This window comes from Bos grunniens, chromosome 14 (assembly GCF_055505025.1).
Source record: "Bos grunniens cultivar Pamir isolate PY7600 chromosome 14, Bosgru_T2T1.0, whole genome shotgun sequence".
In the NCBI taxonomy this organism is placed as follows: Eukaryota; Metazoa; Chordata; class Mammalia; order Artiodactyla; family Bovidae; genus Bos; species Bos grunniens.
In genome coordinates, this window is record NC_141178.1 from 57,580,968 (window position 1) to 57,596,344 (window position 15,377).

Genomic DNA, 15,377 nt, shown 5'->3' on the forward strand with positions numbered 1-15,377 from the left:
TCATTTTTCTAAAACTTGATAAAAAAGATCAAGCATTTTTCCTGCTTTCCTGGTACAAATTGTACTTCAGGGTGGCCAAATCATAGATGATTAAAGCTGTTCTTTGATAAATTCTAGATAACAAACACTGAAGGATTGTTAAAAATTTCAATCCCTAGTGAATCAGGGATCCACAGACTATGGTCATATCTGGCTGCCACTTGGGTTTTTAAATAAAGTTTTATTGGAATGCAGTCACACCCACTTGTTTACATCTTGTATCTGGTTGGTTTTCTGCGACAACAGGGAAACAGAGCTGAATAGAGACAGATACCAAATGGCCCACAAAGTCAAAAATATTTGCTCCCTGGATCTTTACTGAAAAAGTTTGCTAACCCCTGATCTAGACATACTCTTCAGTGGCTGCTAAACCAGCAGGTGAAAAGCTGCTGAGAAATATTTTAATGCACGTGTCAAGGTGGGTATTATGTGAATCCACTGGGGCCTCCTGATATGAGGGCAGTATGTGTGCACTGCCTCTGACATAAAGGAAGTGTGATAGATGAAAACCACAGAGATGTGTTTAGCAAAGTCCATAAAGCGGGGAAATGAACACTGTCTTAGATTAACAGATATTAGGAGCCATATCAGCTAAAGGAATTGTGGCTTTTTACAAACCAACTATAAAAAACAGTTATGAAATAGATTTGAACCCTGACTTTATCCTGGATGACATTAAGGAATTATTATTTTTTGTAGATGTGTAATGATGGTCATTTATTGAAGGACTTGAGGGATTCATGTTAAAGTATGTTTAGATGAAGTATTGGAGAAGGAAATGGCAACCCACTCCAGTGTTCTTGCCTGGAGAATCCCATGGACAGAGGAACCTGGTGGGCTTAGTCCATGGGGTCACAAAGAGGTGGACGTGACTGAGCACAGCACAGCAGATGAAGTATAGGAGTCTGGGAATTTATCTAAAATCCAGGAGGGTTCTAGGGTGTTAGACACAAAACAGAAATGACTGCATGTTAACAGCTGCAGGAACTAGTCGGTTGGTACTTGGGAGTTTTCTGTTCTATTTGTATTTCTTTAGCTTTTGCCTTAAAAGTACTTAAGTTATTATTAGGTAATTTAGGGTGTTAGAGAAGTAAATGCAATTAACAGCATGGAAAAAATGATATAAAAATCAACATTTAAAAGAGCCTTTGAGGAAGAAGAACTGTAGACTGTATCATGGCCTTTACCATGACCCTGCTCATCCGTTTGGTACATATACATGTGTACACAGAGGCAGGCCTTTCTCAGATTGCGATGGGGCTTTATCATGTGCGCTAGGAAGCCATTGGCATTTTTGTAAGCCAGGAAGGAGGTGAGATTTTTTTGGCAGAATGATTGACTCAGGGAGAGCAGGTGGGTCTTTCTAGAGTCCAAGTAAAATAATTGCTTCAATTAAGAGACCCCTGGGATGGGCAGAGTGAGAAGGGTTCACTAGGACACCAAGGAATGGCTGGAGGAAAAGCTCAAATGTCATACAAGTAATTTAAAAAAATCCATGGAGCTTTCCTTGTAGACAAAATATAGTCTTGGAAACTAAGATGATTTTTTTAAAAGGTTTCTTTTTTCCCAGTATTTCTTAACCTGTGTTCTGATTACATAATAAATTATTGCCTTGGTCTGATCATTGATAAAAGTCATTCAGTCAATAAAAGACAATAAAGTGTAGCTTTTTATTGGCTTCAGGCTAGTGAGGCACACTGGCCTCTAGCATGCTCAGGCAGGCGTCGCCCTAGACTCACTAGAGCCTTATCCATGTCCTAGAAAAGGAGAAAAATGGTCAACAGCTGATCTATTTGGTATTGTAGTAGTAGGCAGATCATCTTTAAAATTGCTTATTCTCAAAGAAGCAATTTTACCTTGAATTCCCATGTACTCCAGAATTACCACTAAAAGCATTTTATGTGCTAAATTCAAACTGTTATTTTCCCATGATTATAAATAAGGAAAAAAAATCCCTTACCCAATCAATGTCAGGTTTAAAAAGGATTAGGGTTACAGTATGGTCTTCTGAATAAGTGTTTAAGATGTAGGAAATTCAAAGTCAAAAGAATTAACCACAGACAGGATGGAATCAGCATTTCTTAAGGATCAGAAAACTGCTTCACATTCATGCAGTTGTGAGGGCCAAGTGAAGTGATAATGAATAAAAATTCCCGGACAGTCCTCAACCAGTGAGACTGTATTACAACACGTGGAGTTTCTTTAACCTCCAGGGAGGAGGTGATGGTTGTTGCTTAGTTGCTAAGTCGTGTCCAACTCTTGGCAACCTCACGGACTGTATGTAGCACAGTGAACTCTTCTGTCCTCCACTATCCCCCAGAGTCTGCTCACATTCCTATCCACTGAGTCGGTGATGCCATCTAACCATCCTCTGCTGCCCTCTTCTCCTTTTGCATTCAATCTTTCCCAGCATCAGTCTTTTCCAGTGAGTAGATTCTTCGTATCAGGTGGCCAAAGTATTGGAGCTTCAGCATCAGTCCTTCCAGTGAATATTCAGGGTTGATTTCCTTTAGGAGATGAGGATAATTATTTTGCTATGTTGTCCAACCTTTCATACCTTTGTCTTTGATCTTTTATTAGTTGATGCTTTAGTCATCTACATGCTAGTTAAAATGTGTTATGATTCTTCTGTGACTTGTTATGTTCATTAATAATATCCCTTTGTACTTTAGGAAAATCAGAGGCTCCTTAAAAATATGTTCAAAATCAGTTATTTTTGAACCGGATGCAATATCACAACCCATCATTAAGGTAAACACACTTTCAATGTGAAGAGAAATAGCCCTATATTTGTGTGCATTTTACCTTGTCTTATTTTTATAACCTCTCTCTCTCTCAATTTTATACAGATTCCTTTGAGGGATTGTATAAAAATAGGAAGACATGGAGAAAATGAAGCCAATAGACACTTTGCAAAGTATGTCACTGTCGCAACTGTTTGACTTTACTTCTACCAAAAAACTCTATATATATTTAATGACTTTTATCTGCATTTTTAGGACAGTATCTGGGGCGATTTCACTCATTTTCAGCCAGGTAAGGAGCACTTGGTAAATATTTTTTCTAACCTGAATGAACATTTAAATGAATAAATACATACATTATATATGTGTGTGTGTGTTTGTATGGGCTTCCATATACACACTTTTTTTTAGCATACTGAAATTATTTGTTCAAATCTCAAATGAAGACCGCTGGAAAAGATGTTTAAATTCTTTTAAAATTTAGTCACTGGGAAATACGTTTTAGCAGGTGTGATCCCTGCTGAGATCCTTAACATTCCTCGGGTAGGTAGGTGAGTGTGTGTGTGTGTGTTACCTGCCGGCTGTGGGTTCGCCCTTAGGAGTCCTGACTGTGTGTGAGGTTGAGGTGAAGGACTACAGGTTCTCCTGTAGCCTCGTCACCATTTAGGAGGTGGGAGGCCAGCGCCCACCACTTCAGTGAGCTCAAGGTGACTCGTGATGGCAACCCAGGCAGGACTCGGGTTGTGTAGCCTTGTCTAGTTATAAAGCTTGGAGTCGTGACTTTTTATTCATTTCGCGTTTACTCAGTATAGATTTTTGCATCCAGCACTGTGTTGACACTGGCAGTACAGAGATAAATTATGTTTTTTCTCCTGACATATATGACCGACCCTTGAGTAAAGCAAAAAGTTCAAGGCTCTGACAACCTCCAACACAGTTAAAAATTCGTGTATAACTTTTGACTCCCCCAAAACTTAACTACTACGAATAGCCTGCTGGTGCCTTGCTGATGACACATGCTTAGTTTCGTCCCACTCTGCGACCCCATGGACTCTAGCCCTCCAGGCTCCTCTGTCCATGGGATTTTTCAGACAAGAATACTGGAGTGGGTTGCCATTTCATCCTGTAGGGGATCATAAATGGTTATTAACACATTTTATATGTTGTATGTATTATATTATGTAGTCATACAGTACAGTGTGTTAGAGAAAAAAGGTTATAAGAAAATCATAAGGAAGAGAAGACACGTTTGCAGTATGTACTGGGTTTATCAATACTATAAGTTTGTCATCTGTTTACAAGTTTAGTAACTGCACAGCAGGGTGACTGTTTGCTAGTTATTAAGTAGAAATGGATGGTCACAAAGGTCTTCATCCTTGTCGTCTGTCTTTGTGCCGAGGAGGAAGAGGGGGTTTGGTTTTGCTGTCTCGGCGGGCAGAGGAGGAAGGGGTGGAGGAGGTGGGTGGGTGGGGGTGCAGGAAAGGCAGACACATTCAGTTTAAATTTACAGAAATACATCATAATTTCTGTCTTTTTCTGCTTTTTTCTCTAAAAGTGTTTCTCTACGCACCCATCTTTCTTCCACAGTTTGCTTTAGTTTCAGCGCCTGGGTCGTAGAAGGGTCCATGTTGTAAAAAGAAGTCAAAAGGCAGGAAAAAATAAAAACCCAGGCGCTTCTGCTAGCTTGTCTAATGTCAGCTTATTACCCAGCGCTTACAGCGTCTCCTTCCTCAGGTCTGGTTTGGGAGCGCTTGTCTGCATCAGGTTGTCTTCTGTTCTCTCCTCTGGTGCGGTGTCCATTAGTCCTTGAATCTCTCTGAGATCCAGGTCTCGAAACGTTTCAGCCCCCTTCTTTTTCGGCCACATCCATACTCTGATTGGCTCTGTCATAAATGCTGTGTGGTTGTGTGCAGCATTTGAACAGTTTTCTCTAGCAGGAACGTGTGGTTTTCAGCTTAATGGCATTCATGGCTTTTTCTTGAACAACCTGGGCATCTTCAGTGGTGCGGTCCTTACAGACTCTGAAGATATTCCAGCTGTCAGCATTGACAGCCCTTTCCATAGAGCACCATGCGCACAAACCTTAAAGGTTCTTATGACCCCTTGATCTGGAGTCTCAATTAGAGATACTGTGTTTTGGGACAAGTAGACCACTTTGACAGCTTTGGTGTTGAAATCGTTCGAGGTGGCCAGGGTATTGTCCAATTAAAAAAAATATTAAAGGGTAGTCCCTTACTGGCAAAATACTTCCTGACAGCATCAATGGGACAAAGCATCGATGGAACCAATCCAGGAAAAGGGTCCTTGCTGTCCAGCCCTCTTGCTGTGCAACCTAAAGACGGCAGCTGTGGTCATCTCTTCTCTTCAAGGCTGCTGCTGCTGCTGCTAAGTCGCCTCAGTCGTGTCCGACTCTGTGCGACCCCATAGCCAGCAGCCCACTAGGCTCCTCTGTCCCTGGGATTCTCCAGGCAAGAACACTGGAGTGGGTTGCCATTGCCTTCTCCGCTCTTCAAGGCTAGAGGTCAGCAACTTTATAGATCAGGACAGTCCTGGTCATCAACTCCACTGAACTTGTGCAAAACAGCAGACTTAGCCTATCTCAGCCTGCCGTATAAACTCCTGGTCGTCACTTCTCTTCCTAATGAATGTCCTTTGTGGATTCCCTGCTCACCCACCCCTAGAAGAGGGCACTTTCATCTGCAGTAAAAACCTGTCCAGGCAGATAATCTTTTCTCCTCAGAGATATTTTTCATGCTGTCTGGGAGCTCATCTGCTGCCTCTTGGTTGGCAGAAGCTGCTTTTCCTGTTATCTTGACATTTCTAAAGCCAAACCTCTTTCTAAAATTATCAAACCATCCTTTGCTAGCATTAAGTTCTCCAGCTTTAGCTCCTTCACCTTCCTTTGGCTTTAAGTTGTCATGTGATGACCTCATATTCATCTATAGGTGTGGCTTTCTTACAGCAATCCTGCACCCACATAAAAGCTGCATTTTAAACATGAGATAAAGAAGTATTTCACAGAAAGTGCCAGGTTCTCCTGCCTGCGGGCTAGCTGCGTGACCACTTCATGAATGTCCTTTTCCTTTCCACCATGGTCCTTAATGCAGGATCCGTTTATCTTGACACGGGGGCGGCCCCCGCTGTGGACCTCAGCTCAGTCAGCGGTACACACATCAAGTAGCTCGGCTGTTGCTTGTAGTGTCGTGACTTTTCTCGGCTCCTCTGGAGCACTGCCAGCATCACTAGTGTCACGTGGGTCCCGTGGTGTTATTCAAGGTTACGATCTGACACTGAACACGACGCACAAGAACCAGGAGAAACCACTTTGTACTGCAGTGGAGTTTACTGAAGAGATGACTGTTCACAGGGAGATGAACGGTGTCCTGTGGCCTTTTGAGGTTACTCTCAACACTTGACCTCTGCACAGGGGCTGGCTAGGAAGCTATGGCCGTGGTGCAGTGTGAGCTGCAGGGAGGGAGTGCTGTGGCTTCACGCTGTGTCTCTATATAGTTATTTACATTTTCTCTCCACTTCAGTTGGTGCCACGTCTGGTCAGGAAGTTTGCGCATTAAGTTGTGATAAATTTATCATGTATGTTTTATGGTTGTAAATGATATGATAGACTAGTATCTACATACATTTTATGTACTCATGACATACTTAGGTCTTAATTTTTCTGATATTTCTAGGCTACACAGTTCATCTTCTTTCCAATTGTCCGAAATCTCCACAAAATTTCCCAATGTATTTATTGAAAACAGTCCACATGTAGGTAGACCCACATGGTTCATGCCCATGTTGTTCAGGGGTCAGCTGTACTTAATTCACCTGTAGATCTTTAAAAAATTGTAAGAGTAGAGCTCATTTTTGTTGTTTAGTCGCTAAGTTGTGTCCGACTCTTTGTGACCCCATAGATGGTAGGCCGCCAGGCTCCTCTGCCCACGGGATTCTCTTGGCAAGAATACTAGAGTGGGTTGCCATTTCCTTCTCTGAGGATCTTCCCAACCCAGGGATCCTCTGCATTGTCAGGTGGATTCTTTACCACTGAGCCATCTGGGAAGCCCGTTAGCCCTGTCTTTTTGCTGTGAATCTCACCTTCTTCACCTTGAAAATGAAAGGGAGAGAGGAGAGCAGGGTTGCCTCCCCTCTGCAGAGCCCCAGATCCTTGAAGTGTTCAAAGAAAAGTATCTTTCTGTGAAATGTAGGAAGAGCCGTGGGAAACAGATAGAGAGGTTTCTTTGCTTCAGGACTTGACTCAAAGCCTTGCGAGTCTCACGGGGTGAATAGTCTGGAGCAGAGAGCCTCCCAGTGGTGTTCAGATCACGCAGCCCTCTTGTTCATGGCCCTTTTTAGTGTATATTGAAAATTATTTTATGAAAGCTGGGAGATATCAGGGTACGTGATATTCCAGATCTGCCTTCCATGGTTCTATTAATTTTAGAATGTCTGTTAGTTTTGACTGGCATAAATGAAAGCAGTTACCGCCATCTCTTACTTTGGGGAAGGAACACCATTATTGATAATTCTGGCCCACAGCTGCATGCTCATTATACTACAGTATCATTCTGCACTGTGGCTTTATTCTGGAAAGTCCATATCTTGAAAGGATTAGGTAGGTTTTAAATTGGAAGTGTGGTTTCTGTTATAAAAGTATCCATTTTAATATAATTTTAATAAACCTAGAACCAAAATCTTTCTATTGCCTTTCAATAGTTTATGTAAGATGTCTCATATCAAGCTCAAAATCAGCTATATTATATCAAGGGCAACTAGACATAAGCTACTCTTTCAAATATTAAGTTTCCTGGGTTAACTGCACAACCAGGAAAACAAAATGTGCGTGTGTGTGTGTGTGATTACTTACTAGGTCACAGTGCTTTAGAAATATGTTATGGTTCTTTGGGCTTTAGAGAGCTTTGCTTCTATATACTCTTTTGCTGGTAAAATAAAGAGGAAGGGGTGTGTGTGTATCAACAATAGTACTCATGCATCCTGGGCTTCCCCAGTGACTCAGATGGTAAAGAATCTGCCTGCAATGCAGAAGACCTGGGTTCAGTCCCAGGGTCGGGAAGATCCCCCAGAGAAGGGCATCCAACCCACTCCAGTATTCTTGCCTGGAGAATTCCATGGACAGAGGAGCCTGGCAGGTTACAGTCCATGGGGTCATAAAGAGTCAGACAGGACTGAGCGACTGACACTTCTCACTTTCTTCATGCATCCTGTAAGTATCACAGTCAAGGTTTTAGAGATAGAGGTGAAGTTGCTCAGTCATGTGTGACTATGTGTGATCCCATGGACTTCGGCCTGCCAGGCTCCTCCGTTCATGGAATTTTCCAGGCAAGAGTATTGGAGTGGGTTGCCATTTCCTTCTCCAGGGATCTTCCCGACCTGGGGATTGAACCCAGTTCTCCCGCATTGCAGGCAGACGCTTTACCCTCTGAGCCACCTGGGAAGCCCAAGAGAGAGGAGGGAGATAGAGGGAAGAATAAAATATCTGAAGTCCCTCTCTCCAGGGACTTTACCTCTCAGTGGGACAGCAGACAGTGAGCAGATGTCTTCTCTGACGTCAGGCAGAGACAGACGCCATGAGGAAGGTGAACCAGGCCAGAGGCCAGAACGTGAGAAGGCATGCACGAGCTACCGTAGTGCAGCAGCGGCGGATGCCTCGCTGAGAAGGGCCCCGGTCTGATTGGTCTCTGTCTGTGGTTCTCTCCAGTGCCTGGGGTAGCCGGGGACACCAGGCGAGCATCTGGGAGTAGTGACTCAGGCGTGTGGCCCAGGCTGGTGGCTGCGGGAGGGTGAGAGGGGTCGGCATCCCGGTGTGCTCTGAAGAAACCCTGACAGAGGTGCTGCTGGGCTAGTGGTGAGGCTCGATGTGGGAGCAGGCTTTGTAGATGTGACCTGGAGGAGGCGCCACCGACGTCTGGAGGCCTCTGTCTGGGCTTCAGGAGGAGGCTGGGCCTGGAATGACAGACACTTGTTAGGCCCCGGGGCGGCGGGGAGGGAAGCAGGGGCCCTGGGAAGCTGGAGGAAGCAGCTGGTGAGGTCGGGAGAACCTGGAGCAGGTGCCGCGCAGCCGGCTAGAAACCTGCTCCAGGAAGGGCCCGGCTATGTCGCGTCTGAGAAACAGAATCCAAGCCCTGAGAAGAGTGGCCTTGTGCATCCTCCCCGACCTTGTGTGTCCTCGCTGACCTCATCAGGAACGGCTGCAGTGACACAGATCAGAGGAAAACCTGCTTTGGGCCCTGGAAAGTACATCAGCTCTGGCAAAGAGTTTTACCACTAAAATGAACAGAAAAGGGGTAAAAGGATGTGAGACCAAAGGAGTGTTTTTTAATCTGTAGTGCATTTAAACGGGAGAAAGTGCATCGTGTGATCGTAGGAACTACGTTTTTGAACAGCTGATGGATGTGGGGGAGGCAAATTTTCTGTCCTAACTGGAGGGAGGGCGGGATTAGGGCGCACGTGCGAGGAGGTTGATGCTCTGGGGCGTGTGTGTGTGTGAGATATGTGGTTGGTTGTGTGTGTGTATATGTGATATGTGGTTGCTAGTGTCCCATGTGAGGACAAGTGGCCTGGTGCATGTGAAAACTGTGCCTCTAGAAAAGAGAGGTTTCTCTATGTTGATGAATGGATTTCATACCACAGTGACTGTCTTAATCATTTCTTAGACAATGAACACTTAGGTTAGCCTCCTTCACTTGTGTGGTTACTGGGCTCAAGTGATGACATTGACAAGCCATCTTAAACATTGTATCGATCCTGCAGGGGTTGCTACCTTGTTTCCTTGATGAATCTCTTTTTAATTTAATGTTTGTTATTTTAACATCAGAACTTTAAAGCCATACTAATATTAATGCAAATGCTTTTGGAAATAGAGGTTAAATAACAATGATTTAAATTTGATTCATAACATCCATCAGCTCATCACTGACAACGTTTAATTATTTTACAACTATTTATTTGTCTTTTTCAGGTGTATTTCATTAAAGAACACAACATTGTTGCACCATATAAAATAGAAAGGGTAAGTAAGGTTTTTCCTTCATCCCCAACAATTTCCATAGTGATTTTGAGCAATAAGGTTCTGTGTCTGTGTTAACTTCTTTGATGGAGTATAATGATAACAGGTATTTAAAGGCTTGTTACTTAGCAGTTATAACAAAATTATCCAAGGGAGCCACAGACTTCAGTTCAAAAGATTTCAGTTAACTTTTTAGCTTAAAAATAAGTGGGTCTATTAGTGGGGGAAAAGGCTTAAATTATTAGGTTAAAAATTGAAATCAGAAGATACATCGTATTTAATGGGAATCACTGAGGACTTCTTTTAAATGTTACAGAAATATTTATACTTTATAAAATACCCTTATTTAAGAGCTCAGGAGAAGGCAATGGCAGCCCACTCCAGTACTCTTGCCTGGAAAATCCCATGGACAGAGGAGCCTGGTAGGCTGCAGTCCATGGGGTCGCTAGGAGTCGGACACGACTGAGCGACTTGACTTTCACTTTTCACTTTCATGCATTGGAGAAGGAAATGGCAACCCACTCCAGTGTTCTTGCCTGGAGAGTCCCAGGGATGAGGGAGCCTGGGGGGCTGCCATCTATGGGGTCACACACAGTCGAACATCACTGAAGCGACTTAGCAGCAGCAGCAACAAGTGTATAAGTTCTCCTGATTGGGTAGAAGCTCTGAAGGACCATGAACACAGGACTCGTCACTAGACATCACATCCAACCACTCTGTGCTTTACTTAATGTTGTGGCTTCCCAAGTGGCTCAGTGGTAAAGAACCCGCCTGCCAAGGCAGGAGACGTAGGTTCAATCCCTGGGCAAGGAATATCCCCTGAAGGAGGAAATGGCAACCCACTCCAGTATTCTTGCCTGGAGAATACCATGAACAGAGGAGACTGAGCACAGACCCATGCTACAGTTTAGCATGTAGTCTACATGTAGCATGTAGCAGAGGAGACCTTACAGGACCTAGAGATGGGCCTAATGCTCCTGTCATGACTCCTCTGAATTAGGAAAAGCCCCACGTCTGAGCAGACTGCTGCTGGCTAGATGGCAGTCCTGGTCACAGGCCGGCCTGGCATGCGAGTCCTCGGCAGCAGCTGGGACAACTGGCCCCCAGTAGCCACCTCCAGGTTTTATGTGCAGGAAGCACCTGTGCACGCCGGTCAGTCAGGAGCAGTGAGTCCTCAGCGCTTGTTACTCACAGGCAGTGCCGTTGGCATCTGGGAAGGTTGCTTCTTCACTGTGAGGGGCTGTCCCTCACGTTACAGGCTGCTCCACCCACTGAGTGCTACCCCACACACACACTGTCCCCTGTTGTTGTGTGGCGCCTCCACATGTTGACAAATGCCCTGCAGGGGTGGCAGGACCATCCCCCTCCAAGCTGAGAACCACGGGTCATTGCACCCTCACTGCAGAGGTTCTCCTGACGCCTACTCAAGGTACAAATCTGCTGAAAAGTGACGTCAAAGGAAGTGGGTCAGGTTGTCTGAAGCAAAGAAAAGCTCTTTTGTTCCAGTGTGAATTAGGACACCAGAGGATTCTCAGGTTTAAAGGGGGGCATGATGACATTGACGATGGTGATGAGAGATGATAGACTGGGAAAACCCTTATTCCTCTGATGGGGAGACTGGTTCAGAAACAGTACATGGATGAATTCCCTTTGTGAGAAATCCAGAAACCGGTTCAGAGTGCCCTGTGCCCAGGTGAGAGTGAAGTGAGCCACACTGAAGGTGTAGGAATGTTGGAGCATCGTCTCACCATAGTCCCTCCCCTGGAACAGTGCACGTGATTGGAGGGAATGCCCAGTCCCCATCTTCTCACCTGTCCTGGAGCTCTGACAGGACCCATAATGCTCTAGATGTCTGGGGACCCTCCTCCCAAAACAGGAAAGAGCTGGGCTTGTGCAGCTGCTCCAGACTTTGAGCCAGAGACACAGGCAGATGCAGCCCAGCATACTCACCCTCGTGGGGAAGAGAAGAGTGCAGTTTGTGACACATAAAAAGTAACCGTCACAACAGTATGTGCACCCAGCCTCAGAGCACATGAGTGTGTGAAGCCGGCACTGACAGGCTGAAGGGAGAGACTGACAGCTGCACTGAACAGAGGAGGCTTCCACGTTCCACCTTCAATAATAGGCAGGTCATCCAGGCCGACGATCACTCGGGAAGCAGGACTCGACTGTACTCTAGCCAGATGGGCTTCACAGACACATGCAGAACATCCTGCCCAAGGACAGTAAGACACACTGTCTCACGCGCACAGGGGACATCCTCCAGGACAGATCACACGTCAGGTCACAAAAGAAGTCAGTAAGTCTAACAAGACTGATGTCATTCCAAGTATCTTTAACAGCCACCGTGGAGTGAAACCAGAAATCCATAGCAGCAGGAAGATTCATACGTATGTGGAGATTAAACAACCTTCTTGTGCAAACAGTGGGTCAAGAAGAAATAAAAAGGGAAATTTTAAAAATACTTCAAGATGATCAAAACGAAAACATACCTAAACGCCTAGGATGCTGCAAAAGCAATCCTAAGAAGGAAGTTTAGAGTGTTAAACGCTTACCTTAAGAAAAGAGGAAGATCTCAAATTAAAAAACCTAATTAGATACCTCAGGGACCTAGAAAAAGAAGAGCAAACTAAGCCCAAAGGCAGTGGAAGGAAGGAAATAGTAAACACAGAAGTAGATCTCCCAGGTGGGCTGAGGGAGTTGCCTGCACCTGTCAGCAGGGGTTGCAAATGTTCTCAAAATGATAGGTCCTGATGTGCTTGTTCTCCTCTGATTCAGTTCATCTTCCTCTTTTTCAGGGCATGATGGAGTATGTCTTCGAGCTGGATGTTTCAGGGAAAGTGGAAGATGTTGTGGAGACACTGCTTCAAGTAAGTCAGAGCTCTTCTCAGATATTCACTGGCAAACTTTTTTTAAAAAAATTTCATGTTCATACATCTCACCAAAACCATAACCTCTGGTATAAATCTGAATGAGATTTACTTGAATGTGTTGAACTTGAAAACTCTACATTAGGAAGAAGTCATAGATGTTTTAGAATGGCTCTTAGCTGTTACTGAGTAACAGAATGGTGGTTGTGTTTCATTGCTTCTAAGGAACTATCTTCTTATCATCAGAGAGAGAAATAAATCCGTGTATATTTCTGTACTCGTAGCTTCATAGAGCATCCTGTCTGGACAAACTGGGGGACCAAACTGCCATGGTGAGTTTCTAAAGACCTGTATCTTTATTGTGAATGAACCTGCATTGACGTGTCACTTACAGATACTTACAGCCATATTTTTTAAATGATTCTGTCTTAACAGATAACCGCTATCTTGCAGTCCCGTTTGGCTAGGACGTCGTTCGACAAAAACAGGTAAGTTTTCCATGATTTTGATTCCTGGTGGTGAAAGCAGCGGCGTTGTCATCTCAGGCCTCATTCAGTGTGTCTGCCATCGATGATGGGTGCTGGCGTCTGCCTCGCCCCAAAGCTGCTGACCTGGGGCAACGGCCCCGGCCTCAATGCCAGCGCAGAGTCCGGGGACTCCTGGCCTCTTGAAGGCCTGGGGAATGGTGTCCCCCAGAACCTCCCAGTCTGTGAGCTTCTATCCTTTCAACGTTACTACCTCCGTTCAGGCCACCAGCCCCCACTGCTCAGGTTGCTGTGACGGCATTTAGCTTGTCACCCCTACACTCTTGAGTCTTTCCTTCTGCAGTCCCCTTTTCTCTACTCTTCTGAATGCGCTTTTAAAATGCTTTCTTTCTAAAGAACTTACTTGTTTATATCACTTGTGAGTTTGAAACTCCTCCAGAGGGTAAAGTATTCACTTTTCTAAGTATACAATATATTTTCTGCAAGTAACTATACTTTCATATTAACCTGTTCTCTGATTTGTTTCTTCCCATATTTTAAGTAGATTTCCTTCTGTTAAGTAGATCTGGGCTATTTGTCTGTTTCCGTCTGCAGTACCACTGTGTTAATCACTGTGTCTTAGTATCTGGCATGGCATTTCCTTTCTAATTTATGTCTTCAGTGTTTTGGTCTTACACATCCTGCGTCAAGTTAGAATCAGCTTGTCAAGTTCCATAGAAGAAAAGTATACTCGGATTTTTACTCCGATTGCAGTGAAACTCTGTTTAAGTCTTCCTTAGTGTCTTTTTTTTTTTTTTTTTACAATTTTCTTTGTAAAGATCTTTCTTCTCTTGTGCTAGATTTATTCCAAGTACTTCATATTTTAGTGGTGTTTTAAATGGTATCCTAAAATATGTCATTTTCTCTTTATTGTTGACAAGTAGAATGAAGTATATTTTTGTGTATTCATTTTGTTTTTAGCAACCCTGCTAAACTTTGTTCAATTCCATTTACTTAATATATATGTATAGATTGTCTAATGTGTATAAAATCTCAGGTATGGATTATTGCAGTCTCTAGTCATGAGATGTCATTTTTACTTAAGATTTTTGTGTTTTGCTGTATCCTTGCAGCTTAGCAAAACAAAGTAGGACAAAGTAGAACATATTGGTTGAATAGATTATTCCGTGTTGGCTTTGGCTGAAAGCTTATGTGTATAAATGAGATTAGTTTGTAATACTCTGTTTTAGTGCTACCTTTATGAGATTTGTGAGCCTTGCACTATGTTTAAAAATGTTAGAGAGTTTGCTGGTAAAGTCATTTGCCAAGAATGTCTTTTCTATGGTTATGTTTGTTCTTTCTCTGTTTCACCTACATAGCATTACTTTTCATTTTTGTATTTGTAGGATGTTCCAGTTAAATGTGTTGCAGAAGGGCAAGTATAGCATTCATTTTAGAAAGGAAAAGAATAAGAATTATATAATAAGAATTAGCTTCTTTTGACCTACTTAGAATGGATAATTTTTCTAAGTAGCAATTTAGACTTTAATCCTGGGCTTCAGCATGACATGAATTTTAAAAATGGTTCACCATGAAAGTTTTAACTTATTCCAGTCTCCAGAGTGTTAGGCTGAAGAATTTGGGGGAGAAATATTTACAACATAAAGTGAAATATTGCAGGATTATATAATTCCTCTAAACGAAAGAAAATAAACTTTTGCTAAATAAATTTTCATCATACTTCCAAGGAAATACTTTTTTTTATTGAAGTATATTTTTTTTCCCTACTGTTCATTCTGAAAAATTTCAAATCCTCACAAGTCAAAAAGGTAATAGTGAACACAGATTCCCTGTGAGTCACGAAGTATTAATTTGTCAACATTTTGTGTAATTTGCGTTGGTCCTTGCATGGGCTTCCCTAGTGGCTCAGAGGTTAAAGCATCGATCCCTGTGTCAGGAAGATCCCCTGGAGAAGGAAATGGCATCCCACTCCAGTCCTCTTGCCTGGAGAATCCCATGGAGGGAGGAGCCTGGTAGGCTACAGTCCATGGGGTTGCAAAGAGTCGGATGCGACTGAGCGACTTCACTTTCACTTTCACTTTGCATGCTCGTACTGTTGCTTGCTGTGTGTGTGTACGTAAGTAACACACGTATGTCTATATGTTATATAAATAGGTATACATGTACAGCTGATGTGCATATGTATGTTGGTATGATGTATTTAAAATATGAGTAT

The 15,377-nt window shown here is 43.4% G+C and overlaps 1 protein-coding gene across 5 annotated transcripts in view; it reads left to right on the forward strand.

Moving 5' to 3' along the window:
• The window catches only part of NSMAF (neutral sphingomyelinase activation associated factor), a 68,413-nt gene that overhangs the window by 22,155 nt on the left and 30,881 nt on the right, over positions 1-15,377 (forward strand). For all 5 annotated transcript variants that reach the window (XR_015140834.1, XM_086336896.1, XM_086336895.1 and 2 more), the window contains exons 3-9: positions 2,712-2,790; positions 2,889-2,956; positions 3,039-3,075; positions 9,760-9,810; positions 12,606-12,677; positions 12,962-13,009; positions 13,113-13,165. Coding sequence is in view for 4 of the 5 variants with exons in the window: in XM_086336895.1 (XP_086193021.1) it covers positions 2,712-2,790; positions 2,889-2,956; positions 3,039-3,075; positions 9,760-9,810; positions 12,606-12,677; positions 12,962-13,009; positions 13,113-13,165 (408 nt within the window). In the remaining variant the exon portion in view is untranslated. The remainder of the gene's footprint in view (positions 1-2,711; positions 2,791-2,888; positions 2,957-3,038; positions 3,076-9,759; positions 9,811-12,605; positions 12,678-12,961; positions 13,010-13,112; positions 13,166-15,377) is intronic.